The 26,391-nt window shown below is 55.7% G+C and overlaps 4 protein-coding genes across 4 annotated transcripts; 3 read left to right on the top strand and 1 right to left on the bottom strand.

The window, feature by feature from the left end:
• Positions 1-1,140: 1,140 nt before the first annotated feature.
• LOC307065911 (F-box only protein 17) lies at positions 1,141-8,619 on the top strand (the record flags this gene model as incomplete). Its single annotated transcript, XM_079722922.1, has 5 exons — positions 1,141-1,489; positions 2,199-2,310; positions 4,218-4,313; positions 4,790-4,925; positions 7,310-8,619. 5 exons carry the CDS (start codon positions 1,141-1,143, stop codon positions 7,451-7,453), a joined length of 837 nt encoding a protein of 278 aa, XP_079579048.1. The 3' UTR covers positions 7,454-8,619.
• Positions 8,620-8,994: 375 nt separating this feature from the next.
• On the bottom strand, positions 8,995-12,165 carry MRPS12 (mitochondrial ribosomal protein S12). The gene is made up of 3 exons (XM_079724311.1): positions 12,161-12,165; positions 11,789-11,856; positions 8,995-9,791 (listed from the first exon to the last, which is right to left on the bottom strand). Exons 2-3 carry the CDS (start codon positions 11,835-11,837, stop codon positions 9,421-9,423), a joined length of 420 nt encoding a protein of 139 aa, XP_079580437.1. The 5' UTR covers positions 11,838-11,856; positions 12,161-12,165; the 3' UTR covers positions 8,995-9,420.
• A 300-nt stretch (positions 12,166-12,465) lies between these two features.
• Positions 12,466-23,556, top strand: SARS2 (seryl-tRNA synthetase 2, mitochondrial; the record flags this gene model as incomplete). The annotated part of the gene is made up of 16 exons (XM_079723835.1): positions 12,466-12,732; positions 17,015-17,110; positions 18,633-18,662; positions 19,244-19,384; positions 19,467-19,521; positions 19,848-19,911; positions 20,156-20,261; positions 20,946-20,993; positions 21,240-21,348; positions 21,664-21,709; positions 21,799-21,886; positions 21,984-22,093; positions 22,737-22,830; positions 22,926-23,018; positions 23,131-23,196; positions 23,284-23,556. The coding sequence occupies 16 exons, from the start codon at positions 12,466-12,468 to the stop codon at positions 23,425-23,427; spliced, it is 1,557 nt and encodes a 518-aa protein (XP_079579961.1). The 3' UTR covers positions 23,428-23,556.
• Positions 14,443-15,377, top strand: LOC307066202 (large ribosomal subunit protein eL39-like; the record flags this gene model as incomplete). The annotated part of the gene is made up of 2 exons (XM_079723302.1): positions 14,443-14,448; positions 15,149-15,377. 2 exons carry the CDS (start codon positions 14,443-14,445, stop codon positions 15,329-15,331), a joined length of 189 nt encoding a protein of 62 aa, XP_079579428.1. The 3' UTR covers positions 15,332-15,377.
• Positions 23,557-26,391: the final 2,835 nt, after the last annotated feature.

The following is a 26,391-nucleotide window of genomic DNA, read 5'->3' as shown; positions in this document are numbered from 1 at the left end:
ATTTAACTGGGGCACGCGTAGGAGGAAGCCAGAGGAGGCAAGGGTGTATGCAAAGAATGTTTTAAATGATTAACCAAGGAATTTAAGCTGGATAAGGAAGAACTGAGGACTTGAGGGGGTGTGGGGCGGTGAAAAAGAGGTAGGGACAAAGGATGGGAGATCATAGTGGGTTGGAAGGACTGTGTGTGTGGTGGGGGTAGGTCTAGGGCACTGGAGGGAGAGAGCTGGAAAGAGAGGAGGTGATGTGTGGAGAGTGGGAAGCCTGAGACTGAGGCTCTGAAGAGGCTGTGGTTACTGAGACAAGGTGTAGGTGTGACCACGGGATGGAGGGGCTAGAAGAACAGCTGGTCAGGGAACAAGAGAGGCCTCGTGGCAGAAGGAAGGATCGTCATCCTGGATATGGAAATCACCAAGAATGTTGATAAGAGCAGCTTGAGTGGCTGTGAGCCTGGAGCTAAAATCATGGAGAAGTGAGGGGTAGTCATCTGGGTCAGCAGATGATGATGACAAGGTGACAAACGATCTACCCTGATGATGAGATTCATACCTGCGGCGTTTGGGGGAGGATGGAGGGAGGATCTCTGGAAACAGCACCAGGGAGCAAGGAGATTTACCCACTTGGAAGGCCCACAGAACAGCTGGGTTCTGGTTAGAGCAAGAATGTGACAATCTTCAGCGAAGAGACTGAGGAAATACATTTTGCTGAAGAACAGGTCCTGGATTCCAAAGGCCCGAGGGTTGGGACAGGTTGGGGGATGGGGTGGAAATGGTTTCCTCCTCGGTGGATTTTTCTCATGGGTCTTCAGTGTGCATATGGTCATATGTAAAGTGCTTAGCCAGACACAAGTGCACCGGCCAGAGATAGAAGTCGTGGTTAGCAGTCCTGGTGGGGTCGTGATCAGGCCAGGGGTTTGCTGCTTGAGGGGGAAAGGTGGGGGGAAACCGGTCCCCGTCCAGAGCCAAGTGGCAGGAAACAGATGCTGGATTTTCTTGGTTATGGCAGTCCCCCGGTCGCCCGTGTACCTGGTGAGGTCACGGTCAAGTCGCAGGGGACTTGCGTCCTGGAAGGAGAGGTGGAGGGAGGCCGGGCTGCTCTGACCCGCCGACCCCTCTCGACCTGCAGGACTCTGGCGGCCGGAGATGGGCGCCCGGCTTTCGCGGCGGCGGCTGCCCGCGGACCCGCCCATAGCCTTGGACGCGCTGCCGCCGGAGCTGCTCGTGCAGGTGCTGAGCCACGTGCCACCGCGCGCGTTAGTGACGCGCTGCCGCCCAGTGTGCCGCGCCTGGCGCGACGTGGTGGACGGGCCCACCGTGTGGCTGCTGCAGCTGGCCCGCGACCGCAGCGCGGAGGGCCGTGCACTCTACGCGGTGGCCCAGGGCTGCCCGCCCAACAGCGAGGACGAGGAAGAGTTCCCGCTCTGCGCCCTGGCGCGATACTGCCTGAGAGCGCCCCTCGGCCGCAACCTCATCTTCAACTCCTGCGGAGAGCGTGGGTGCCGGGGGCAGGGGCTAGCAGCACGGGCGGGAAAAAAGAGACCAAAAGGATGTGTGGCCTGGGGGCCCAAGCGAGGTGGAGTGAGTGGGCGCGGCCAGGGTGAAGCAGACTGGGGCGGGGCCGGGAGCCAGGGGATGTGGTCGAGGCTCTTGGGAAACTGCGTGGGAGGAGCCAGGGGCTGTGGGCCGTATAGCGAGCCAAGACGGCTGGGCGAGACAGAGCAGAAGGATCCAGTGCACTGGGCCGGGAAGCTATGCTTGAACTGTAGATTAGGTGGGCGCGGTTAAAGGGGGAGGAGCCAGGGGAGGCCTGGGGAGAAGCCGATTGGGTGCTGGCAGGGGCGGAGCTTGCACAGACATATAAGGTCGTATTGAGAGGCTGTGGGGAGGGGAACTGAGTGAGTGGGCGGGGCCAAGGTAGGAGGGGCCCGGAAGCGGTGGTGTAAGGAGCCCGGGGCGGGGCCAGAATTGAAGCCCAGTAGTCTGAGAGTGGAGGGAGGCAGAACAGGGGGCGGGGCCTAGAGAGGCTGGGGAGAAGCTGAGTGGATGGGCAGGGCTTAGTGACGCCGTTGTGGGGTGGGACCACGAATACAGCCTGCTGGGAGGGAGGAGCTGGTGGGCGGAGCAAGCTAGGTGGTGGCGGGCTCTCTCCGGGGCGAGCTGGCGGGCGAATCCCTGGTGTTCAACCCTTTTATATCTCACAGAGGGCTTCAGAGGCTGGGAGGTGGAGCACGGCGGGAATGGCTGGGCTGTGGAAAAGAACCTAATACTGGTGCCGGGCGCTCCTTCCCAGACCTGCTTCGTGACTTCTTTCGAGTGAGTGGCCCTTGATCCCTGGTGCGAGGGAGGGGGACCCTACCCTACCGTCCTCATCCTCACCCTCACCCACTTTCAGCCTCTCCTTCCCACATTCATTTATTCAGTATGTCAGAGACACAAGGAAAATTCAGAAAGATCAGGAACCTGCTCTTTTTTCATTTGCATTTTAGATGTAGGGTTGGGGAAGCCATTAAACGCATAAACAGTAAAATAAAAACAACAACATAATAAACATTTAGAGGGCTTACTCTATGCCAGATGCTTTACATGTAAATTTTTTAATCCTGGCAATAACCCTATGACACAAATACCATTATTATAAATGGTGGAGCTGGGATTCGAACCCAGGTAGTCTGACTTCAGAGCTTCTGATGGTGATAAATGCTGTGAAGACATAAAAACAGTTTGATTGGCTGATTCTCTTTATCCTCATACCCCATACCCATTTTCCTTGTGCCCTCCCCCCACAGTCAACCATTCTCGTGGCATCTAGCTTTCTAGTAGTTACCAGTATATTAGGGGTGACGGGATATCTCATTGTTATTTTAATTTGCATGTTTCAGTTTACTAATAATTAAACATCTCTTCATGTGCTTGTTAGCTTTTTGGATTCCCTCTTTTGAAAATTGCCTGTTCACATTTTCTATTAAGGTTGATATCTTATTCTCATTGATATACAAGTATTTCTTGTATATTCTAGCTGTCAGTCCCTTGTCCATCCTGGACATTATAGAAATCCCCCACTCTACCATCTGCATTAACTATGTCCATGGTGTTATTTGGTATTTACATATGATCAAATTCATCTTTTTGCTTTAGAATTTGTTTTTTGAAATTTTGTTTAAAAAATCCTTCCCTACCCTTAGATCCTAACAGTGTTCTCTTATACTCTCTTCTAGTAACCTCATAGTTTTATCTTTTACATTTAGATCTTTAATCCACCTTGAATGTGATGTTCGGTAAGGATCCAGTTTTCTTTTTATTCCCCTCCTTATATTGAGCCAGTTTTCCCAACACCATCTACTAAAGAATCCTTCCCTTCCCCCATGGAATGGCGGTGCCACCTGTATCATTTATGAAGTTCCCATACAAACCTAGGTCTGTCCTTGAGCACTCTGTTCAGTTCTGGTCAATTTATCAGTTCTTCTGATAAATCACTATTTCTGTTATTATGGCACATTGAAATTCGAGGAGAAGGACTGTTTACAAAGGTGCAGGCAGAACACAAGAGATACTACAGGACTCTAGGCTAGTAACAGTGGGGGGAAGGGACCTTACCACCCCTAGGCCTGGCAGGGGTAAGGGGAGGAAGCAATTACCGAAACATGGAGACAGAGAAGGCTGGGAGGAGGGGGCACTGTGGAGAGGGCCCTTTCGTTGAGAAATACAACAGTCCCACGATGATCCCTTGGGAGGGAGCCAGGAGAATAAATACCCTGATTTCACTCTCTTCTCCCTTCTATCTGCTGCTGGAGCTTCCCATTGGCTGACCCAACAGGAAGTAGAGGGTAAGGGAGACCCTTCCATACAGGCAACACAGCCTTAGACCATGGGCCTCTTGGTGCTTGAGGAGACCCCAGAATTCTCTGCTCAGATGTCTAGTATGTGGGCCTCCATTTGTATTCATGTCCTGGTCCCCACAAATATTAGGGGCAGGCCTGCATACAGTCAGCCTCCTGGAGTCTGCAGCAGAGTGAAGGGTGGAGGGGATCTGAGAGGCCAGTGGGGTTGCACGGCCCATCATACATCTAGTCTGGTAGAGCAACCCTGATGGGCTGCTTTAGACAGGGTAGTCAGGGGAGGCTTCTGGGAGGAGGTGATTTCTGGGAGGAGGTGATTTCTGGGCTGACTTGAATGATGGGACTCTCCACCCCCCCACCCATCCTATCATCCCCTCTTCCTAGATGGTGCTTCAAGAGGCAGCTTGTGGACTTGGTGATGGAGGGTGTGTGGCAGGAGCTGCTCGACAGCTCCCAGATCGAGATCTGTGTGGCCGACTGGTGAGTGGAGAACCCCCCGTGGTGGCAGCAGTTCTGTAGAAGGGAGTCATTTCACACCCCCATCAACCCCACGGGCTGGCACTGCTACTGTGCCCCTTTCACAGTGGGGCTGACGGAGGGGAAGTGATGCTCTCATAGTAGCAGAGCCAGGGAGGGGCGGAGCTTTGGTGAGCCCAGAGCCCCCAGCTTCCTACACCCTCAAGCTCCTCCCCAAGGCTGTGGTTCCTCCCCAGAACACCATTACCTCCCCACCCCCCTCCATATACACCTGACCCAAAGCCTCCTGAATCTGCCCCCAGGAGCACCCAGGCTCTTCCCCCAGGCCCTGGCTCCACCCCAGGGGCACCTAGGCTCCTCCCGCTAGGTTCCCAGGCCTGACCTCATCAAAGTGCAGGGAGGCCAGACCTCAGTCGCCGTCCCCAACCCAGAGACCTGAGCGGGTGGTGAGGCTATCAAGGCTCACTGCCACCCGGCAGGTGGGGTGCCCGGGAGAACTGCGGCTGCATCTACCGGCTCCGGGTCCGCCTCCTGGACATGTACGAAAACGAAGTGGTCAAGTTCTCGGCATCACCCAACCCGGTCCTTCAGTGGACTGAAAGAGGCTGCCGACAGGTGGGTCCAGACTACCTTCCCTGACCCAAAGGCACACCCACCTCTCACCCTGCTCAAATTCTGCTCTCAGCACTGCTGGGTATCTATAACAACAGCTAACAATCATTGAACCCTTATTACAGGCCTGCCCAAGAGTTTCACCCATTAATTCATTTCATTAGCACAATGGCCTCGTTGTTCAACAGACATTTTTGAGCACCTACTGTGTGCCTGCCATGCTCTAGTTGCTAGAAATGCAGCAGTGAACCAAAGTCCTTGCTCCATCCCCATTCTAGAGTTGGGGAAACTGAGGCATGGGAGGTTAGGTGACTGGCCCGAAGTCACTCTAAAGCGTGCAGGGCCTGATTCAACCCCAGGCTGGCTCCTGAGCCTAAACTGTCAGGGTCATCATACCTCACTTATCAAAGTAACCTTTTAGGTGGTCTTTTGGTTTCCATTCCTGATCTCTTCCCACCCACCCCCAACCCAACACACAGACTCAGCATCCAGAAAGCTCGTATTAAAAAGTGAGTCAGGGGCTTCCCTGGTGGCACAGTGGTTAAGAATCCGCCTGCCAATGCAGGGGACACAGGTCCGAGCCCTGGTCTGGGAAGATCCCACATGCCGCGGAGCAACTAAGCCCGTGCGCCACAACTACTGAGCCTGCAGTCTAGAGCCCGCGCGCCTAAAGCCCATGCTCCGCAGCAAGAGAAGCCACCGCAATGAGAAGCCCGAGTACTGCAACAAAGAGTAGCCCTCGCTCGCCACAACTAGAGAAAGCCCGCGTGCAGCAACGAAGACCCAACACAGCCAAAAATAATAAATAAATTTATTTTTATTTTATTATTATTATTTTTTTGCGGTACGCGGGCCTCTCACTGCTGTGGCCTCTCCCGTTGCGGAGCACAGGCTCCAGACGCGCAGGCTCAGCGGCCATGGCTTACGGGCCCAGCCGCTCCGCGGCATGTGGGATCTTCCCGGACCGGGGCACGAACCCACGTCCCTGCATCGGCAGGTGGACTCTCAACCACTGCACCACCAGGGAAGCCCATAAATTTATTTTTAAAAAAAGGTGAGTCAGACCACGGATCTCACCTGCTTGTAACCTTTCCGTGGCTACATCTCAGAGCAAAAGCCAACATCCTATCGTGCAGCTATAAAAAGGAATGAAGTACAGATTCACACTTCAGCATGGGTGAGCCTTGGAAACTGTGCTGGGTGAAAGGCCAGACACAAAAGGCCACATATTGTATGACTGCATTTATATGAAATTTCCAGAATAAGCAAAGCCATAGAGACAGAAAGCAGATAGATTAGCAGAGGATAGGGGGAGGGAGGAATTGGAAGTGACAGCTAATGGATTCGAGGTTTTTTTCCTGGGGTGATGAAAATGTTCCAGAATTAGATAGTGGTGATGATTGCATAACATTACGAATACACACACACACACACAAACAAAAAAACCACTGAATTGTACAATTTTAAATGGTACATTTTATGTTAGGTGAATTTTAGCTCAATTTAAAAAATTAAAGAAGATTAAAAAGCCAGAAGCGGGCTTCCCTGGTGGTGCAGTGGTCGAGAGTCCGCCTGCCGATGCAGGGTACACGGGTTCGTGCTCCGGTCCGGGAAGATCCCACATGCCACGGAGCGGCTAGGCCCGTGAGCCATGGCCGCTGAGCCTGTGCGTCTGGAGCCTGTGCTCCACAACAGAAGAGGCCACAATAGTGAGAGGCCCGTGTACTGCAAAAAAAACAAACAAACAAACAAACAAACCACAAAAAAACCCAAAACAACAACAACAAAAGAGCCAGAAGCCAGGGACTTCCCCGGCAGTCCAGTGGTTAAGACTCCACGCTTCCACTGCAGGGGACGCGGGTTCAATCCCTGGTTAGGGGAACCAAGATCCCACATGCCGAGTGGCATGGCCAAAAAGAAAAAAAAAGAAAAAAGCCAGAAGCCAAAGTCCTTCCGTGGCACATCTCAAAGGCCCCACGATCTGCCCCCTACCTCCCTGACCCCATCTCTTACTTCTCCCCTCACTCTGCTCCAGGCACACTGCCACCTCAGGGCCTTTGCACTGACTGTTCCTCTGTCTGGAACACTCCAGATCCCCACTTGGCTCCCCCGCCCCATCAGGTCTCTGTCATCTCATTGGGGCCCTTACTTTACAATCCCACCCTCCTGCAGTACTTCCTCCGCCCTTTCCCCCATCTGTCTTCAGCGTCACAGTCTAGACTCTCAGCTTCGCCAGGATACGATCTTTTGGCTGCTTTCTTCACGGCTATATCCCCAGCGCCTGGAGCAGGGCCAGGTACCTACTTGGTGTTGGGGAATATCTGTTGAGGTTGCGGAGGAAGAGAAGTCCATGGAGCCTCACTCCCTCACTCCCCTTCCCTGCACAGGTCTCCCATGTCTTTACCAACTTTGGCAAGGGCATCCGCTATGTGTCTTTCGAGCAGTATGGAAGAGACACGCGTTCCTGGGTGGGGCACTATGGTGCCCTCGTGACCCACTCCAGCGTGAGGGTCAGGATCCGCCTGTCCTAGCTAACCAACCTGATCCAGCCTTCCGGGACAGACTGCCATCTGCCAGACACCGTCGTCAATCAAGGTCGGCTCTGCAGCCAGGAGCCGGAGGATGCCCGGGGACAGTGGGGGTCCCGTGTAGCCTGTTCCCGGAATGTTTCCAGTGAACCCCACTTGCTGCTGCTTCAGCATGGTGGCCCCCATGCTATTCGAGAAACCAGGGATCCAACCAGGCTGGTCACTTGCTTCCCCAGCTTCCCAGGGGGAGTGTCAAAGAGTAACTCGGAGACCTGTAGTTTACTTGCAAATTTTTTTCTCACATGTGTGGATATCAGTTGACAGCCAAAAAAAGGCCAAACCAGGATTTCAAAGAGAGGAAAGCTGCTGACAATCTTGGACAAGGACTCTTTTGGGGCAAGGTGATTGCTGGCAGGGAGCAGAGGTCCTTGAGGGGACCAACAGCAGCCTCAAAGGGAACTCTTCCTGTTGTTTTGGGGAGTCTCTGGGATTCGGCAGTGGGGCCCGTGCAACCTCCTCCAGCACCACGCCCATCAGCACCTCCCCTCTGGGCCAGACTGGTGCCATTTCTTTCAGAATTTCTGAGGCCAGTTCTGCGCTGACCCCCAAACTGTATCCTCCACCCCCACCTCCTGCCCCTGCCTCAGGGGCCCCTCACCTCCTGTCAGGCGACAGCCTCCTTTTCTCCACACTTGAGCCCGCTTGGAGATGGACCCCAGGAGCAAGGTGTGCTGTGAAGGAAAGCTCTCCTTTCCCTAACTGAGCGCAGCCAACAAGCTCGCTCAATAAAATCGGCGCTAAGCATGAGGTGATGGGGGATTTTTGTCTGTAATCGATGCATTTGTTTGCCCCTAGCTCCGATCCTAAAAGGCCTTGTGGGATGTTTCCAATCGTGAGAACTTCAGGTGTGCTAAGTGCCATGCAAGAAACAGAGGTGGGCTTCGAGGACCCAGAGATGGGCTAAAAGGGCTCACCCAACAGCTCCTGTGCCCGATCTCAGCTGTTCTCCCAGCAGCTCTCACGGAGGCACTGTCATCACTGCCATTTAGTCCAGACAGAAACGGGCTCAGAGTTTAAAAGGCCTGCCCGGCATCACCTGGCCAGGAAACAGGGGAAGCCGGACTTACACCAGACATTGGGCTCCAAAGCCTGATGATACAAGCTCAGCTCCCAAATTTTAAAACCTAACACGGCCAAGCACGTGATCGGGTGAGGTCAGCCGTCACTCTCAGTGCCATTCTCCAAGGGAGGAAACTGAAGCCAGAGGGGGAAGCAAATATACCCGGAGTCACAGAACAAGGAAGAGGTGGAGGCAGGATCTGAACCCAGGTGTGTGTGAGTCTGAGAATAACAGAAGAGCAGCACACACCATTAATCCTGGCAACACCCCTTCATGGCCAACATTACAATTACTGCCACTCTTCAGATGAGGAAGCTTGACAGCAGGGCTTTCGTGCCCAGGCCTTCAGCCTGCAGGAAGGGGAACTGGGCCTCAGTGCTGCCCACTAACTCCAAAGTTTAAAACAGAGTGGCCATCGCATGTGTTATACACATAAAGCACCCAGTTTAATCTTCACCAAACCCAACAAAGGTGATACTGCAAGCGGAGCTATTTTTTTCTGCAGGAGGAAATCGGTGCCCAAGACCACACAGAGGGCAAATACCACAAGGGGGTGGGGGTGGGGGGGCGCATGTCTCTGTGTTTATTGCAACCCCTTCCCAGTAGATGGCACTACAGTGTCCTGTCCCAGCAGAAGAGGTCCCTGGCGCCAATATGGAAACCAAGGGTGTTGGGAGGGGGGCGCCCTTTTTCTGATTCACACCCAGGACCACTAGGGGTTAAGGGTGGTCCTGATGGAAGAGGCGGCCAGGCTTTGAACCACGACCAGCTACTTCTAGAGTTGTACTAGCTTCCCAAGGACAGTGCAGGGGCCCCGAGCCGCCGTGTCCCGGGGGAGGTGGGGAGGGAGTCACTTCTTCTTCTGCACGTGGCCACAGTCATACTTGCCCCGCACGATGGTGAGCTTGACGCCGGGCAGGTCCTGCGTGCGGCCGCCCTGCACAAGCACGACGTGGTGCTCCTGCAGGCTGTGGCCCTCTCCGGGGATGAAGCAGACGACCTCCCGACCGGTGCTGAGCCGCACGCGGCAGCATTTGCGGTTGGCCGAGTTGGGCTTCTTGGGCTTGCGGATGAACGTGCGCAGGACCACGCCCTTCAGCTGTGGCCGGCCCTCCATGGGGCCCACTTTCGGAGGCGGATGCTTCGGAGGCCCCCGGCGGTGCATCTGGTTCAGGGTGGCCATGGGACGCGTGGCCCAAGGCCGCGGGGCCAGGGTTAGGCCTGGAGAGACACAACAGGGAGGGCCGAGGGTGGGGGCGGCGGTTATTATCCCAGCGAACAGATAATAGCATCAGCCACTCCGCTCTGGTGCTCTGGTGTTCTCGGCACCGTTCCAAGCACTTCGCCAGGCTGCATTTGTGTACGGCTAGGGGTACTCACGGCTGAGAGTAATATAACGTTTATGGAGTAACCACCACGTGTCAGGTTCTATTTTAAGCATTTTCTATGAATTAACTCATTTTATTCTGCAAAGAAGACATTAATTTTAATGCTGTTTAAACAACAGTAAACGCAAACAGGCTCCCACTGTGTCCTGTACTGTTCTATGCATCATACCTACATTAATTCATGCTGCTCCACAGCGACCCTAAGGGGTATCCCTGGGAGGTGTCACTCCTCCTCCTCCTGTCACACCCACTCCTATCCCGGTGAGCAGATCCTGTCAACTGAACCTTCACAACTGATCAGAATCCCTGTTCTCCCTCCCCCATGGCATCCACCCTGGTCCTGTCCACCCCCATCTCCCACTGGACTCTCCTGTCCTCCTTCCTCCTCCTCCCAGGTCTCCCGACTCCCCACTCGAAGCCACAGGGACCCTATGGACACCTGGGTCAGATCACATCCCTCCCCTGCTCAGAGCCCTCTTGTGGCTCCATATCAGTGAGGGTAAGAGCCAAATTCCCCCCTGGGGGCCCACGAGGCCCCACCACGAGGCCCCACATGGTCTGCGAGCTATTTCTCTGACCTCATCTCCTCACTTGCCCCCTCGTTATCCCTGCTCCAGCCTCAGCCCGTGTCCACAAACACATCAACAGAAAGGAGGGCAGTGTGGCTGCAGTGCAGTGAGAGGAAAGGCAGGTGGGGGAAAAGGGCAGGAATGTGGTTCTAAGGGCGATGACAGGATGTGCTCATAGACAGGAAATACGACATAAAACGACTCCAACAACCGGATTCTCTTCAACATTCATTGAGCACCTACTGTGTCTTGGCCCCAATCAATAATGGAGACACAGTGGTGACTGAGACAACCCTGGGCCATGTCCTCTTGGAGCTCCCAGGCCAGAGCTGTGAGGTGCATCCTCTCTCTGTGTCACTAGCACGAATGCCCTCTCACACCCAAACGTCACACTCCCCTCCAGATTCAGGGCAGGTCCTGGCCCCACAGTCCATTTCCATGGGTCCGTATGCCTCAAGTTACAGCAGAATCCTCAGAGAGGATGAGACATTCCTAGAAGTCTCTTCCGACTGGTCTGCCCTTGAGCAAAACTGTTCACCTCTCAGTGCCTCAGTGTCCTCATCTGTATGGTGGGCACCACAGTCAGGTCTCCCTCCTGAGCACCGTGTGTGAGAGGCTTCCATGAAATATGCATGTCAAGCCAGCCCAGATTCCCCAAGCAGGGCACAGATCTGTCTTGTCCAGTCCTGTGACCCTTGGTGAATAAAGGTCTGCAGTGACTGAGTGGAATATTTCTCATAAGGGCATGGCCCAGGAGAATCACTTGATGTTTGTGGAAGAAATAGGTTCACAAATAAAGTGTCCCTCTCGCTGCCTGGCATGTAGTAGGCTCTTGAAAAACATCAGTTGGGGACTTCCCTGGCGGTCCAGTGGTTGAGACTCCACGCTTCCACTGCAAGGGTGCAAGGGGCGTGGGTTTGATTCCTGATCAGGGAACTAAGATCATACAAGCCGTCTGGCTCGGCCAAAAAAAAAAGGAAAAGAAAACGTCAGTTGAATGAATGACTTCAAAGTCTTGCTTGGATGTCTCACCCATGGGAAGTATTTAATATTATTTGCTGAAAAAAATAATTGACCCACCAGACGCCTAAATGCTACTTCCTACCTCTTGCCCTTGCAACCCCAGCTCCGCCAAAACCCATCGTGTATCCAACCCTGATTTAAAACTCTGATTCCCTCGGGGCTATGGCAGAGGGACACAAGTCCCAGGGGAAATAACCCTCACGCAGCCTCCTCTCTGCAGCCCAAGCCCCCCACTTACCATGATTTAGGGACGTGCTGAGGCCACGGAGAAGGCCGGACCAGGACATCCCGCCGCCTGCAGCGTCCCTGTGTTAGGGGATAACAGATTCATTAAGTAGGAGGAGGGGAAAGTGGCCGTAGCCGGGGGAGGGTCCAAGTTCTTCCCATCCCGCTCTCGGAGCCTTCCGGTTAAATCTAAGGAATTTCCTCTCACTGTATAACCACAACCCCTAACGCTGCTACCAGAAAATCCCTCCGTAAATTTAGTCTTGCTCTGAATAGGCTCTCTGAATAGGCTCTCCCAACCGCCCCCGCTCACAAACAGAAGGAAACTAGAAAATGAGAGGAGGCCCGGGAAGTTTGGAGCACCCGAGAACTCTGTCGACCTTACCGACCCTAGCCGGGTCCACAGACACGCCGAATCCGGCGTCTAGCAAGGTCTGGGGATTATCCCGGCAGGGATTGGCTGGTTCTGCCTCTCCCGTACACTGAAGGGGCGGGGAACAGACGACGATTGGGCAACGACAGTGTCAATCTCGGTCAACTGTTCTCGCTGATCTTTTTTCTTGAGGCATGGGAGAGGGCTCACCCCTTCCAGGCTCTGATTGGCTAGTCCCGAGAATAGCTGCTTTGCAATTAGTCTAAACGCGTAGTGGGCGGGACGAAGAATGCGTGACTCTTTGTCCCCCTTCCAAGATGGCTGCGCCCGTAGTGCGGCGCTTGTGGCCTCTGGTGGCTGCTCGGGGCCTGCGGCTCCGGGGAGGCTGCGTTTGCAACCAGAGCCCAAGGAGAAGTTTTGCTACGGAGAGACGAGACCGGAACCTCCTGTACGAGCATGCGCGTGAAGGCTACAGCGCGCTCCCTCAGCTGGACATGGAGCCGCTGTGCGCCTACCCGGAAGAGGCCGCGCGCGCCCTGGACCTCCGCAAGGGGGAGCTGCGGTCGGAGGATCTGCCCGCGATCGTGAGTGCGCTTGCGCCGGCCGGTGGTTGCGAGGCTGGGCCGCTTTGTCTATTGGCTGTTCGTTTTACGGACGAAATGGGCTTGCAAGAAACTCTCCAGCAGGGGACGGTCTTATCGCAGGAATTTTAGTTCCTTCCCAAGTTTAGCCAACGTGTTGTACTTGGCACCTAACTACGTGCCGGTTAGCCAGAGTGCTAAGGCCCTACTGTCTAGATACCCATGATGCTCCTGCCCCATAAAGCGTGCTGGGTACCCACTCTGCGTTAGGAACTTACTGTCTGCCAGTGTCCTCTGTGCTTAGACCTCATGCCAGGCTTATCCTAAGGCCACGAAGGAAAATGGGGGACAGGGATGTGAATCAGCGGCGGCGGGTGTGAATCAGCGGTGTGGGGGGGGTGCCTCTTGCCTTTGGAGAATGAGAGGTAGAGCTGTGCACCTACTGCACAGGTAGCAGGCAGTTAAATAGTGTTATTTAATGAATGAATGTGCTTTTGAACAGATATGTAGGGAGCGCCCCTGTTATGTTCCAGATGTTGAGAAAAAGGCAGTGAATATTATTATTAATAACAATAAAGCTAGCACTTATATAATACTACATGCTGGGGAACTAGAACCAGGGTCACCGCATTTCTAGACCCTGCTGGGGTGCTGAGGATGATGAGGACCCCAAATCCTCCCAGCCCTCTCTTGGACCCCCCTACCATCCTATTTTAAGTGCTTTATACAGATGAGTCTCATTTAAATTTCACAGCAACTTTATGAGGTGGGTACCATTATCTCCCCTATTTTATCAGAGGGGAAGTTAAGGCTCAGAGAAGTTAATTAAAAAAGAAAAAAATAGGAACTTCCCTGGTGGCGCAGTGGTTAAGAATCCGCCTGCCAATGCAGGGGACACGGATACAAGCCCCGGTCCGGGAAGATCCCACATGCCGCGGAACAACGAATCCCATGTGCCACAACTACTGAGCCTGTGCTCTAGAGCTGGCGAGCCACAACTACTGAGCCCGTGTGCCACAACTACTGAAGCCCGTGCGCCTAGAGCCCGAGCACCGCAACAAGGGGAGCCACCGCAGTGAGAAGCCCGCGCACTGCAAGGAAGAGTAGCCCCGCTCGCCACAACTTAGAGGAAGCCTGTGCACAGCAAGGAAGACCCAACGCAGCCAAAAATAAATTTAAAATTAATTAATTAATTAATTTTTCAAAAAAGAAAAAAAAATTTATGGCAGTTCCTCAAAAAATTAAACATAGAATTACCATGTATTCCAGCAATTCCACTTCTGGATATATTCCCAAAAAGAACTGAAAGAAGGGACTCAGATATTCGTATGCCCATGTTTATAGCTGTGTTAGTCACAATAGCCAAAAGGTGGAAGCAACCCAAGGGTCCACTGATGGATAAATGGATAAACAAAATGTGGTAAATACATACAGTGGAATAACATTCAGCCTTAAAAAGGAAGGAAATTCTGACACATGCTACAACATGGATGCACTTTAAAGACGTTATGCTAAGTGAAATCTGCCAGTCACAAAAGGGCAAATACTGTGTGATTCCAGTTGTAAGAGGCACCTGGAGCAAATTCACAGAGACAGAATGTAGAATGGTGGTTGCCAGGGGCAGGAGGGGAGAAAGTTTAATGGGTACAGAGTTTCAGTTTGGGAATGTAAAGAAGTTCCAGAGATGGGTAGTTATGATGATAGCACGACGATATGAATGTACTTAATGCCACTGAACTGTACACTTTTTAAAAAAATCTTATTGGAGTAGCTGATTTACAATATTGTGTTAGTTTCGGCTATACAGCAAAGTGAATCAGTTATACACGTACATATATCCACTCTTTTTTGGATTTTTTTCCATATAGGTCATTACAGAATATTGAGTGGAGTTCCCTGTGTCCTTATTAGTTATCTATTTTATATAGTGTGTATAGGTCAGTCCCAATCTTCCAATTTATCCCTCCTCCCTGAACTGTACACTTAAAAAATGGTTAAAGGACTTCCCTGGTGGCACAGTGGTTAAGAATCCACCTGCTAGTGCAGGGGACATGGGTTCCAGCCCTGGTCTGGGAAGATCCCACATGCCGCGGAGCGACTAAGACCGTGCGCCACAACTACTGAGCCTGCACTCTAGAGCCCACGAACCACAACTACTGAGCCTGCGCTCTAGAGCCCACGAGCCACAACTATTGAGCCCACGTGCCACAACTACTGAAGCCCATGCACCTAGAGCCCGTGCTCCACAACAAGAGAAGCCACCACAATGAGAAGCCCTCGCACTGCAATGAAGAGTAGCCCCCGCTCACCGCAACAAGAGCAAGCCCACATGCAACAATGAAGACCCAATGCAGCCAAAAATAAATAAATAAAATAAATAAATTTTTTAAAATACTTTTTTAATTATTAAAATGGTAAGTTTTGGCGGTTGGATTTGCTCCTCACCATTTCTTCTCACAAGACTTTCAGGATCAAGCGATTCCTGGCCAAGAAACAAAAGCAGAATCGTCCCATTCCCCAATGGATTCGAATGAAAACTGGTAATAAAATCAGGTACAACTCTAAGAGAAGACATTGGAGAAGAACCAAGCTGGGCCTATAAGGAGCCTCACATATGAAGTGGCACACATTATCAGAACATCACTAGTGTCTGGAACAGCTGCCTGTGTTTGATGCTGTCTCCTCTTTTCTTGATCTTTCCTCACTGTATAGCTCAGCAATAAACATGTGAACCTTTTGTTGGGAAAAAAAAAAGGTAAGTTTTATGTATATTTTACCTCAATTTACTAAAGTGCTGGTTTAGAGACCCTAAGTTAAATTTATAACCCACAAACGGATCACATTCCAAAGCTTGAAAAACACTTCCTTAGGGCATAAGTATGGAGGGGAATATGGCGTGTGGCTTGGCAGGCAGTAGCAAGGCATGCAGTTTGTTCCTGGGGGCACTGGGGGCCGAGGGTGCTCTCAGGCGGGAGAGGATTGTATAAGAACTCTGGCTGGACTGGAGAAGGTGAGCGTGAAGGCCAGGAGGCTGCCACAGGGCTTCTGGTGGGAGGTGATGGGATCTGGGGTGGGGCAGGAGTGGGGAGATGAGGAAGGACAGATCTGACGCGTGTTCATGAGGCAGAAAGGTCAGGACGTGGTACCTGGCTGCGGGGCTGGGGTGGAGGGTGGGCGTTAGTGGGGCTGTCCCTGAGGAGGAGGAGGAGATGTGGGGGAGATACTTTTCCCAGAGTCACTCTTGCACACGGTGAGCTGGGAGGTGTCCAGGAGACATCCAGGGGGAGCCACCAAGTGGGTGACAAACCATCCTGTGATCTCCGTCTCTCCCCTTCTGGCTTCCCGTCTCCCTTCCAGGGAGGTAGGACAGTGTTGCTCGCACCATTTTGTCGAAGCGAAAACTGCAGCCAGAGAGGACAGGGGGCTTTGCTCGGGGATCTGGGCTCACAGAGGGACTGCAAAGCAGTAGGTGTGCCCAAGGAGGGAGAGCTGGGGGGGGCCGGATCTCTCCCGCCCCTCCTGACCCCGCTGGGTTGGTGAGTGCAGGTGTAGCTGCCATGGCCGCCCCATAGGACAGAGGCTGTTTTGCTCTCACATGAGAGGCAAGAGGTAAGTGCGGCTCAGCTGCACGTCCCCCAACGCCCAGGTCCTTTCATCTTAGTGCTCTGCATCCCTTAGGGGGTTGTCCTGTTCACCTCTCCTCAGGGTCTGTCGTCCAGTCCAAAGGGAGTGAGAAAGTCCAGTATGGGGGCTTATCTTTAAGGAGGCAACTCAAGAGTGACACCTACCACTTCAACTCATGTCCCTTGGTCAATCTTGGGCCTACAGACACATGTAGCTGCCCGGGAGGCTGGGAGTGTATCTTTTTTTTTTTTTGCGGTACGCGGGCCTCTCACTGTTGTGGCCTCTCCCATTGTGGAGCACAGGCTCCGGACGCGCAGGCTCAGTGGCCATGACTCAAGGGCCCAGCCGCTCCACGGCATGTGGGATCTTCCTGGACCGGGGCACGAACCCGTGTCCCCTGCATCGGCAGGCGGACTCTCAACCACTGCGCCACCAGGGGAGCCCTGGGAGTGTGTCTTAATTCTGGGCAGCTGCGTGCCCGGATAAATATCAGGGGGTTCAAGTACTGAAGGGAAGGAGGGGAGAATGGCTACTGGGGGACAGTCAGTGGTCTCTACCTCACCCCACTGCTGGTCCAGGGGGCTGAGGGGACGAGGCTCCAGCCAGAAGGGTCAGGGGACAGTGGCCACTTCACATCTTTCCCTCCTGTGTCCACCCCCAGATCTCGACATGGCAGGAGCTGAGGCAGCAGCGGGAACAGATCCGGAGGCTGGAGGAAGAGAAGGGGGCCGTGGCTGAGGCCGTGCGGGCCCTGCTGGTGAGCGCGGGGGTCCTGGGGGGATGGGGACGTGGCAGTAGGATGCCTCTGGCTGCAGGTAACAGGAAAACCAATTTACGGAACGTGAAGGATGTGGACATTCATTATGTCACACAACAAGCCACCCAGGGCCAGGCATCCCTGGGACTGATGAATTAGCAGCTCTCCCCAGAATCCCTAACCCAGGTTCCTTCCCTCTCTCTCCACCTGCAATTTCACCATGTAGATTTGACCTCAGTTGCCCCCTCAGGGCCCCAAGGTGGCTGCCGTAGTACAGCGTCTCCTGGCATGTCTCTGCCAGAGGCAGAAAACAGGACTTCTCTGGCTTGAGTGCCTTTTCCAAGAGCAGGGAGACCTTTCCTGAAGCATCCAGCAGAGTCCCCTCATGTCTCATGGGTCCAGACACCCCACAGCCACACCAGTCAATGACAAGAGGCAACCTTGGCTGGGCCCACATTCCCTGAACTGCAGGCTACCCAGGGGAGGGTGAACTGAGTCAGGGGTCTCTGGCTAGAAGGAGGAAGGAGGGCAAATGGTCTTGGGTTAGACAGCCAAAAGCATCTGCCACAGAGGGCTGAAAAACAATCATCGTAATAATAGCAGACATGTACATAGCCATCGCTGCCTGCCAGGCACTGTTCTAGGTGCTTTCCTCACTCTTAATCGTCACAGCTCTGTGAGACAGGAACAATACAAACCCGGTTCTACAGCTGAGGAAACCGAGACCTCAAGAGGTTAAAATGTGCCTGTCTCACAGCTAGGAAGCATGAGAGGTGGGATTGGCACCCAGGCATTCGGGCAGCTTTTCACCACTCTCCCAACCCTAACTACATCTCCCAGTGACCTGCTGTGTCTTGCCAGGCCCTGGGCTACATGCATCGCAGGCAAGCAGCCAGTGAAAACAGCAAAATTGATCACAGTTCATGTTCAGTAAGCACTAGCTCATCTTCTCAGGAAGCCAGGCAACAGCCCTACTAAGGAGCTCCTGTTATCAGCCCATTTCACAGACCAGGATACCAAGGCTCAGAGAAGGGAAGAGATTTGCCTAAGGGCACACAGCTGGTAGGCACCCAACATTCAGACCCAGATCTGCCTGATTCCCTCTGGTGCTCAGGACCACAGAAGGTTCAGAGTATCACAGACCCTTGGTCTCAGGCCTCCAAATGCATGCTCACAGACTTTACCATTCCGAGCCTCAGTTTCCTCATTTGTGAAACGGGGATCACACTGATGCGCGAAACTCACGGAGTGGGTGATGAAGAAATAGGATCATATGAGAGTCCTCTGCACATGGCCAGGCATGAGGCAGCACTCAATTAACGGAGCTGCAGGCATGATTACTATTATGTTACGTTGCCTCCTCCCAGCTTTACTGACAGAGAAACTGAGGCACAGAGTGGAGGAGGGTCCAGCCAGGCACTGGCAGAGCAAGGAATTCAGATCCCCTGGCCCTGACCTTTCACCCCTCCTCCCCATCCCCAACTTCATCAACGTAATCACCCCCTCCTTCTCTTTTCTACAGGTAAACCAGGACCACAGTCAAGTGCAGCAGGTACTCCAGGGAGTTGATATCCTGTCCCTGGTGAGGGGTGGGCAGCAAAGATCCCATTATCAGCCATGAAGTCTCCATTGTATGTGATAGAAAACATAACTCAAATAGGAGTAAGGGAAGTAACAACAAGAGGCTCTATTGATTCATGAAACTAAAAAGACTGGCTTCAGGTACAGCTGGATCCAGGTCCTGGCCCACATTTGCTTCTGCTTCCTTCTTCTTGCCTGACCAGCTTTCTCCCCTTGGGGCAAGGGGAGGCAGGGTCTGGTGCAGAGAGGACGGTTCTCCTGACAACAGCCCTGGGGCTGATTCTCGTGAGTTCGTCTTGGGTCATGTGCCTGTCTTTAAGCCAATCACTATGGTCAAAGCGATGGAATGTTCTAGTAGACCAGGCCAGAGTCATGTCCCTGTGGACATGCCCTGTAGTGGTGAGGGGAGGTTCCTGAAAGGAAATTCAAGATGTTGAGCCAAAACAAGAAGCAGCAAACATCCACCACAGAGGTTGGCTAGCCGGGATCAGGGTCAAACTGGTTGAGGGACCCCACCCGCTCCTGGGCTGACCCTGCCTGCCCCACTCCCAGGACCCCCAATATCAGAGTCTGCGGGCACGTGGCCGGGAGATCCGGAAGCAACTCATGCTCCTGTACCCCAAGGAGGCCCAACTCGAGGAGCAGTTCTACCTGCGGGCGCTGAGGCTGCCCAACCAGACCCATCCAGACGTGGTGAGCCTCGCGCTGGGCAGTGGGGGAGGCCAGGTGTCCACCTAGTGCTACCTTCCCAGTGACACCCACTGTTTCCCTGCAGCCCGTTGGGGACGAAAGCCAGGCCCGAGTGCTCCGTGTGGTTGGAGACAAGCCAGGTGGACCACAGCCCAGGCCGGGGGACCCCAGGCTGGGGGCGGGGGCTCCTGGGGTCTGGGACCATGGCTGGAGCCTATAGAGCCCCAGGGCTTTCTCATTTCTCACCGTGTCTCGCATGTGTGTGCGTGTGTGTGTGTGTGTGTGTGTGTGTGTGTACACGCACACATGTATCTGTCTTTTTTCCTCCCCCCCCTCTCTTCTCTCTCCTTTTCTCTCCCTCCCTCTGTCCTCCTCTCCTTCCGCTCTCCTCTAACCCTCTGTCTCTCTGTCCCTGTTCCCTGCCTCTCCTCCCCCTCTTACCCCATTGCTTTTCATCCATATATAGCTTTCTCCTTCCAACCCCGGGGCCACCTGGAAATAGCTGAGAAACTCGACATCATCCGTCAGAAGTGAGCCCCCTCCCAGCCCCCATCGCCCAGCCCTCCCAACCCAACAGCTGGCTGCCGGCTGCCGGCTCCGCCTCATTGGGCTCAGCATGGGATGTGGAACTGCCAGGGCCTTGCCCGGCATGAATGTTTGATGCCCGGCTCCCCGCCTGGCAGCTGGGCCTCTGCCCCGGGGTGCTTGAGTCCCCCTCTTCCCCCACCAGCCCTGGCCCACGTGCCCCCGCCTGTCTGCCCATCTGTCTCCCAGGCGTCTGTCCCACGTGTCTGGCCACCGCTCCTATTACCTGCGCGGGGCTGGGGCCCTCCTGCAGCACGGCCTGGTCAACTTCACACTCAACAAGCTCATCCACCAGGTATGGGCCTGGATGGGAGGGCTGCCTGGAGGGGGTGGCATTGAAGCTGAGCTCTGAAGGCTCAGGGTGGAGAGGAGGGGGTGACCTCTGCTCCAGTCACTGTTTTCAGAGCTTTACATGTATTGTTGACATATTTAATTCTTAGGACAACTTTATGACGTGAGTGCTATTATTATCCCCTTTAAAGATGGAGGAGGGAGTAACTAGCCAGGGTCTCCCAGCTAGTGTGTGGAGCCGCACCTGTAACCACTGCCCCTCACTGCCTGCTTGCAGTGTACAGGGAGTGTTGGGGAAATACAGCATCCGTTGAAACTGGAGGGGTCGGCAAGGGCTGAATGCAGGGGGTGTTGGCCATGGTGAGGGACTCAGACATTTCCTGAGGGCACCGGGGAGCCACAGAAGGCTTTCAGCAGGGGAGGGACATGGTCAGACCTAAGTGGTATACCCAAGTGAGGAAACCAGGAAGCACCAGCAGAGGGGGCCCCAGTGACAGGGGCCCAGGACCCCGGGTCCAGCTCCAAGCCCCCTGCTCAGGCCTGCCTCGATTTCCTCTGAAGTGAAATGGACTTTGGAGTGACACGGGGGAGCCATTGGCCCACCCTGCCGCGTCTTTTCTTCAGGCCTGAGCTTGGGGTCTGGTGGGGGTCCTGGCTGTGCTCCTTACCCCTCCCCTCCCCCTCACAGGGCTTCACCCCCATGACGGTGCCAGACCTTCTCCGAGGAGCTGTGTTTGTGAGTGAGGACCCTCTGTTTCCCACGCCCAGCCGTGTGTCAGGCCCCACTCTGAGGGCTCCAGGTGGAGAGACCAGCCTGACTCCCCCGAGGAACCTGCCCTGGGGCTGGGTTGAGGGGGTCAGGCCATAACAGGGAGCTCAGGGTGATTCCATATGCTTTTAGGGGAGGAATAGGGGTTGTGACTGCAGAATGGGGGCCACCCAGGTTACCTGTCCCCTAACCTCTGTGGCCTGACCTCCCCAGGAAGGCTGTGGGATGACACCAAATGCCAAACCATCCCAAATTTACAACATCGACCCCTCCCGCTTTGAAGACCTCAACCTGGCCGGGACAGCAGAGGTGGGACTTGCAGGTGAGTTCCTACCTGGGGGCAAGAGTGGGGTGAGGACACCTCCAGTGTCCTCAGAGCAGGAGGGGATCGAAAGGGGACAGCCAGGAGCCTCCTGGGGGGTGATGGCTGCACGCCCAGGATATCTCAGCGACCCCAGGGCCTACATGTACAGTTGTGTAGGTTGTTTACTGCACAGTGGTACGGTGAGGATCCAGCCACACGTCCTGACTTGAGGTTGCGTCTGCTAGAGGGGACACCTTCTCTAATTGTCACAAAGGTTTCCTACGGCTGGATGGATGGTGGCCTTGGCTGACCCATTCTGTCCTCTCCTCCCAGGCTACTTCATGGACCACTCCGTGGCCTTCAGGGACCTGCCAATCAGGTGATGCCCAGTTCCTTTAGACCTTGTCCCCACCAGTGACATTCCCTCTCCTCTCCCTGACCCCACCTACCCTGCCTCCCCGCCCCCAGGATGGTTTGTTCCAGCACCTGCTACCGGGCGGAAACAGACACGGGGAAGGAGCCGTGGGGGCTGTATCGAGTGCACCACTTCACCAAGGTTGGCATAGCTAGGACTGGCAACAGCCCAGCGCCCCAGCCCGTCAAGCCCGACAGCCTAGCGCCTCCTGACTCCTGTGCCCCCCGCCCTGCCCCAGGTGGAGATGTTCGGGGTGACAGGCCCTGGGCTGGAGCAGAGCTCGCAGCTGCTGGAGGAGTTCCTGTCCCTTCAGATGGAGATCCTGACAGAGCTGGGCTTGCACTTCCGGTGCGGGGAGGGGCGGGGGGCTGAGGTGGGTGGCAGAGGGTGGGGGTGAGGGAGGAGGGAGGGAAGGGCTGGCTAGGTGCTCCCCCCTCTTGAAAATCCTCACCACCTCTTCTCCCTCTGCCCCCTTTTGCCTGTGTTACGATTACATATAGGATGTCCGTCTACCTATCAATCTATAAAATCCCGTAGAGGATCATAATGGCCGCATGAGCTGCGCAGGGCACTCCAGTGTCAAGACCAGGCCCCTTCCCTCCTGTTGCTCCCCATCCCTAGGGTGCTGCCTCGTCTGGGTGGTCCAAGATGGCTCTTCACCGGGGGGGGGGGGGCACACCCCTTCCCTTTAAGGGGGTGACTGGACGTCACAAGCCCCACCTCCTCTCGCACCCTGTCGGTCACACGGAGCTTTCAAGAGAAGCTGGGAAGTGTGGACTTTTAGCTGGGTGATCCTGTTATAGAAGGAAGAACGGCCACGGTGAACAGCCCAGAGGCTCGGCCCCCTCCTCCCCTCTGCCACTGTCCTCTCCTTTATCCCTTGCATTTCCCTCTTGGCTGCCTCCTCTTCCATCGCCTCCCCTGCCCCTGCCCCGCTCCTCCACCACCTCTCACCCGCTGGCCTTTGCCATGTCTCTCTCCTGGGCTGCAGGGTCTTGGACATGCCCACCCAGGAGCTGGGCCTGCCCGCCTACCGCAAGTTTGACATCGAGGCCTGGATGCCGGGCCGAGGCCGCTTTGGCGAGGTGAGCCCCCTGCCCAGCGGGGCCACAGGGTGGGAAAGAGGACCCCACTGCCGCCGACGGCCCATCCTCTCAGCCCACCCCAACCCCATGCCCAGGTCACCAGTGCTTCCAACTGCACGGACTTCCAGAGCCGCCGCCTCCACGTCATGGTCCAGACGGAGGCCGGGGAGCTGCAGTTCGCCCACACGGTGAGCCACACACCCTCGCCCACCCTCCCCGGTGCCCCGGCGCCCCGGGCCCACCACCTCAGCCCCTCCCTGGGCCGGCCGGCAGCTGGGTCTGAGCGTGCCCCTCTCCCAGGTGAACGCCACAGCCTGCGCTGTCCCCCGCCTCCTCATTGCGCTCCTGGAGAGCAATCAGCAAGAGGTGAGGGGGCCACGGGAGGATCTCACACAGGGAGGCGGAGGCTGCAGGGCTGGCAGGGCAGCGGCCTGAGGCCTGCTCTCTCCCCAGGATGGCTCGGTGCTCGTGCCCTCTGTCCTCCAGCCCTACCTCGGCACCAATCGGATCACGACCCCCACCCACGTGCCTCTCCAGTACATCGGCCCCAACCAGCCCCAGAAGCCCAGGCTCCCGGGCCAGCCTGCCTCGAGCTGAGGACTCATCCTCGTTGGCCAGTAGGGTTGTCGCTGTTTCCTGGAGCTTAGGGGGTCGCTGGGCCCCTGGGACCTGTTGTCCTGAGCCATCCCGACATTTGCCTTCCTCATGTCAGCTCCCCGCCTGGGCCCCTGGACTCCAGGGTCCACCACTCCTATGCCCCTACTCCTCGGGATCAGTCAGTGACCCTGTTGTCGTTGGAGCTCCCAGCCTGCGCTGGGAAGCAGTGGTTCCTCCAAGGGGACTTGGAGGCTCTAGGGATGGGGGGAGGAGAGGGAGAGGAGGCCTCCATCCCTCCTTCCTTCTTCCCACCCTCAGTGCTTAAGACAAAGTACCCCAATAAATGGTCGGAACAAAGGCCTTTGTGGGTCTGTGAGTTAGGGAGGTGGCCTGGCCAACTCGCTAGGGATGTTGGGCTGTTGCTCAGAGGTGCTGAATCCTCAGGGGGTCTGTGGCTGCAGGGACCACGCCAGAAGTGTCCAGCATCCCCAGAGCACGTGGAGGGTCGCTTGGGGGCCACTGAAGGAATTGAGAGGATGCCGAGGCCTCTCCCCTGACTCTGTGACAAGTGGCACCTCACGTCCAACCTGGCCCCTCGTTCCCCAGCTCCGGGTGGGGTCCAGGAAGCAGCCCACACTCAGTGAAGCCAGAACTCGCTCCTCCCCTAAGTGCCCCTGTCTCAGTACCTGGAACTGCTCTCCCAGCTCCTCAGGCCGCAGCCCTGAGAGTCATCCTCGACTGTTCTCTCCTCTCCACATCCACATCCCGTCCTTCAGCAAATGCTGGCAGCTCCTCCTTCCAAATATTTCCAGAACCTGCCTTCGCCCTCTCGTCCCTGGCCCCTCCCTGGGCCTGTCCACTGATATCTCCCATTTGGAGAGTTGCGGCAGTCTCTTGGCCATCTTCCTGCTCCCTGTTCCCCACACAAAGCCAGAGGGACCCTGTGGACACCTGCGTTGGGTCACATCCCTCCCTGCTCAGAGCCCTCCTGTGGCTCCATCTCAGGGGAAAGGACAAGCTGTCACCATGGTCCACGGGGCCCCACGTGACCTGCCCCCCACCTTCCTCTTCAACCAGCCTCTTCCCTGTCGTGCTCTGGCCACCCCCCGCAACCTGCCTTGATGTTCTCACTCTCAGACTTATTCCCAACTCAGGCCTCTGTACTTGCTAGACCGCTCCCTGGCTGCTCTCCCCCTAGATCTTGTGTGATTGCTTGCATTTTGTCACTCAGGCCTTAGCCCAAATGTCACCTCCTCCGAGAGGACTTCCCTGACCAGCCTGGCCAAAGTAAAAACCCCAGCACTCAGCATCTACGCTGCTGTACTGTGATGCAGCGCAGCCTCCTTCCTTGAGTATTGTCTGTTTCCCCATTCTCAGATGTCTGCTCCAAGAGGCCAGGGAAGTTTGCTAGTAGCCCCATTCATTGTTGTAGCACTAGGGTCCGGAAGAGGACTGGGCATGTAATGGGCGCTCAATAAAAATGACTGGGATGAAGGAGCTCGGACCTGTGTAGTTCGCAGTGCCAAGCACTGCCCAAGCTAACATGTGCATTAACTTATTTAATCTTCCCCATCAAACTGGAGTAGGTTGTCACCAGCCCTATTTCACAAGTGAGGAACAGGTCTTAGATTAGGCAGTTGTCCCAGGGCTGCACAGCTGGTAGTGGAGGAGCTGGGACTCAGGTGGGGCCCAGATACAGCTCTGAGGAAGATTTATGAGACCCACTTTCCAGAGGAGAAAATGGGCCAAGGAAGGGAAGGAGTTGCCTGAGGTTGGTCTGTAAGTGGCTGCCTCTGGATTCAAACCCAGGTCCTGCCTCCCAGTGGGGCCTTAAGCTCATCAGACCCTGTTTACCTGGGCAGAGAATCCCCCACCCCCCGCCCCGCGCTGGAGCTCAGGGGCCGGAAGCTGGAGGGGAGGGTGCAGGGAGTGGGCCCCCATGAATAATTGAGGGTCTCAGACGGGTCTCCGCCCCGCAGCTGTTGCCCTCCCTCTGGCGGGGAGCGGGTGGTGGTGACGTCACTTCCTCCCGTGGGGGCCACTGGGGGCGCGGGTTATAAGGAGCTGCCACCCCGGCCGCACGGTGCCCAGGACCCTGGTCCGGACGCCCCACCATGCAGCGCCGCGAGCCCACCGTGCCGCTCTTGCTACTGCTGCCTTCCTCTGCTGGCGCTGCTGCTCGGGGGCGGGTGAGCGCCTGAGACCAGGGCGACACCCCCCGCCCCCCGGCCAGCCTGGGGAGCGGGGGACATCGGGTGACCGGGGGCGGGGGACGGCGCACCCCAGCGGGGCCAGACTAGAGCTTTCGTGGGCTGAGCTTCCAGGTGGAGACGGCGCACCTGGCAGGGGGGCTTGGGGAGGGGACTTGTGGGTACCGGGACGACCTCGGAGCTGGAATCAGCACCCGGGACAGCGCCCGGAGTAGGAGCCCAGCACCCCTGTCCTTCCTCCACAGCCACCGCGGCTCCCCTGGCACCGAGACCCTCCGAGGAGGAGGTGAGGACGGTGGCCCTCCTGTCCCGCCTCATCTCCCTGGGGCCCTGGTGCCCCTTGCCCAGCCCCCTCCACGATCCTTTGTCTCCCCTCCAACCCTCCCCCTGCTCTCAGGCCCCCCATCTGCCCTAGCCCTCAACCTCCCCTTCTGACCCTTCACCCCCCAGCTGACCCGCTGTCTGGCAGAGGTGGTCACAGAAGTGCTGATGCTGGGCCAGGCCAAGCGAGGCCCCTGCGTGGCTCTCCTCCACAAAGGTAAGGGAGGGCCCAGGCCCCAGTTCCTCTTAGGAGCTCCCACCCCACCAGGGCTGCCTTATCCTAGAGCCATTGTCTGGGCTGGCACGGCATTGTCAAGTGTGTCCAGACTGAAGGAGCCTGGCCCCCAGCCCCACCCTCGGGGCTCCCTGTAAGGGTACAGGATGGGGGCAGAGAGTGTCTCCCAGCACCTGACTCTCCCCTCCCAGGTCTGGG

This window comes from Hyperoodon ampullatus (genome assembly GCF_949752795.1).
Source record: "Hyperoodon ampullatus genome assembly, chromosome: 18".
NCBI lineage: Eukaryota > Metazoa > Chordata > Mammalia > Artiodactyla > Ziphiidae > Hyperoodon > Hyperoodon ampullatus.
This window is presented reverse-complemented; position numbering and strand designations above follow the sequence as displayed.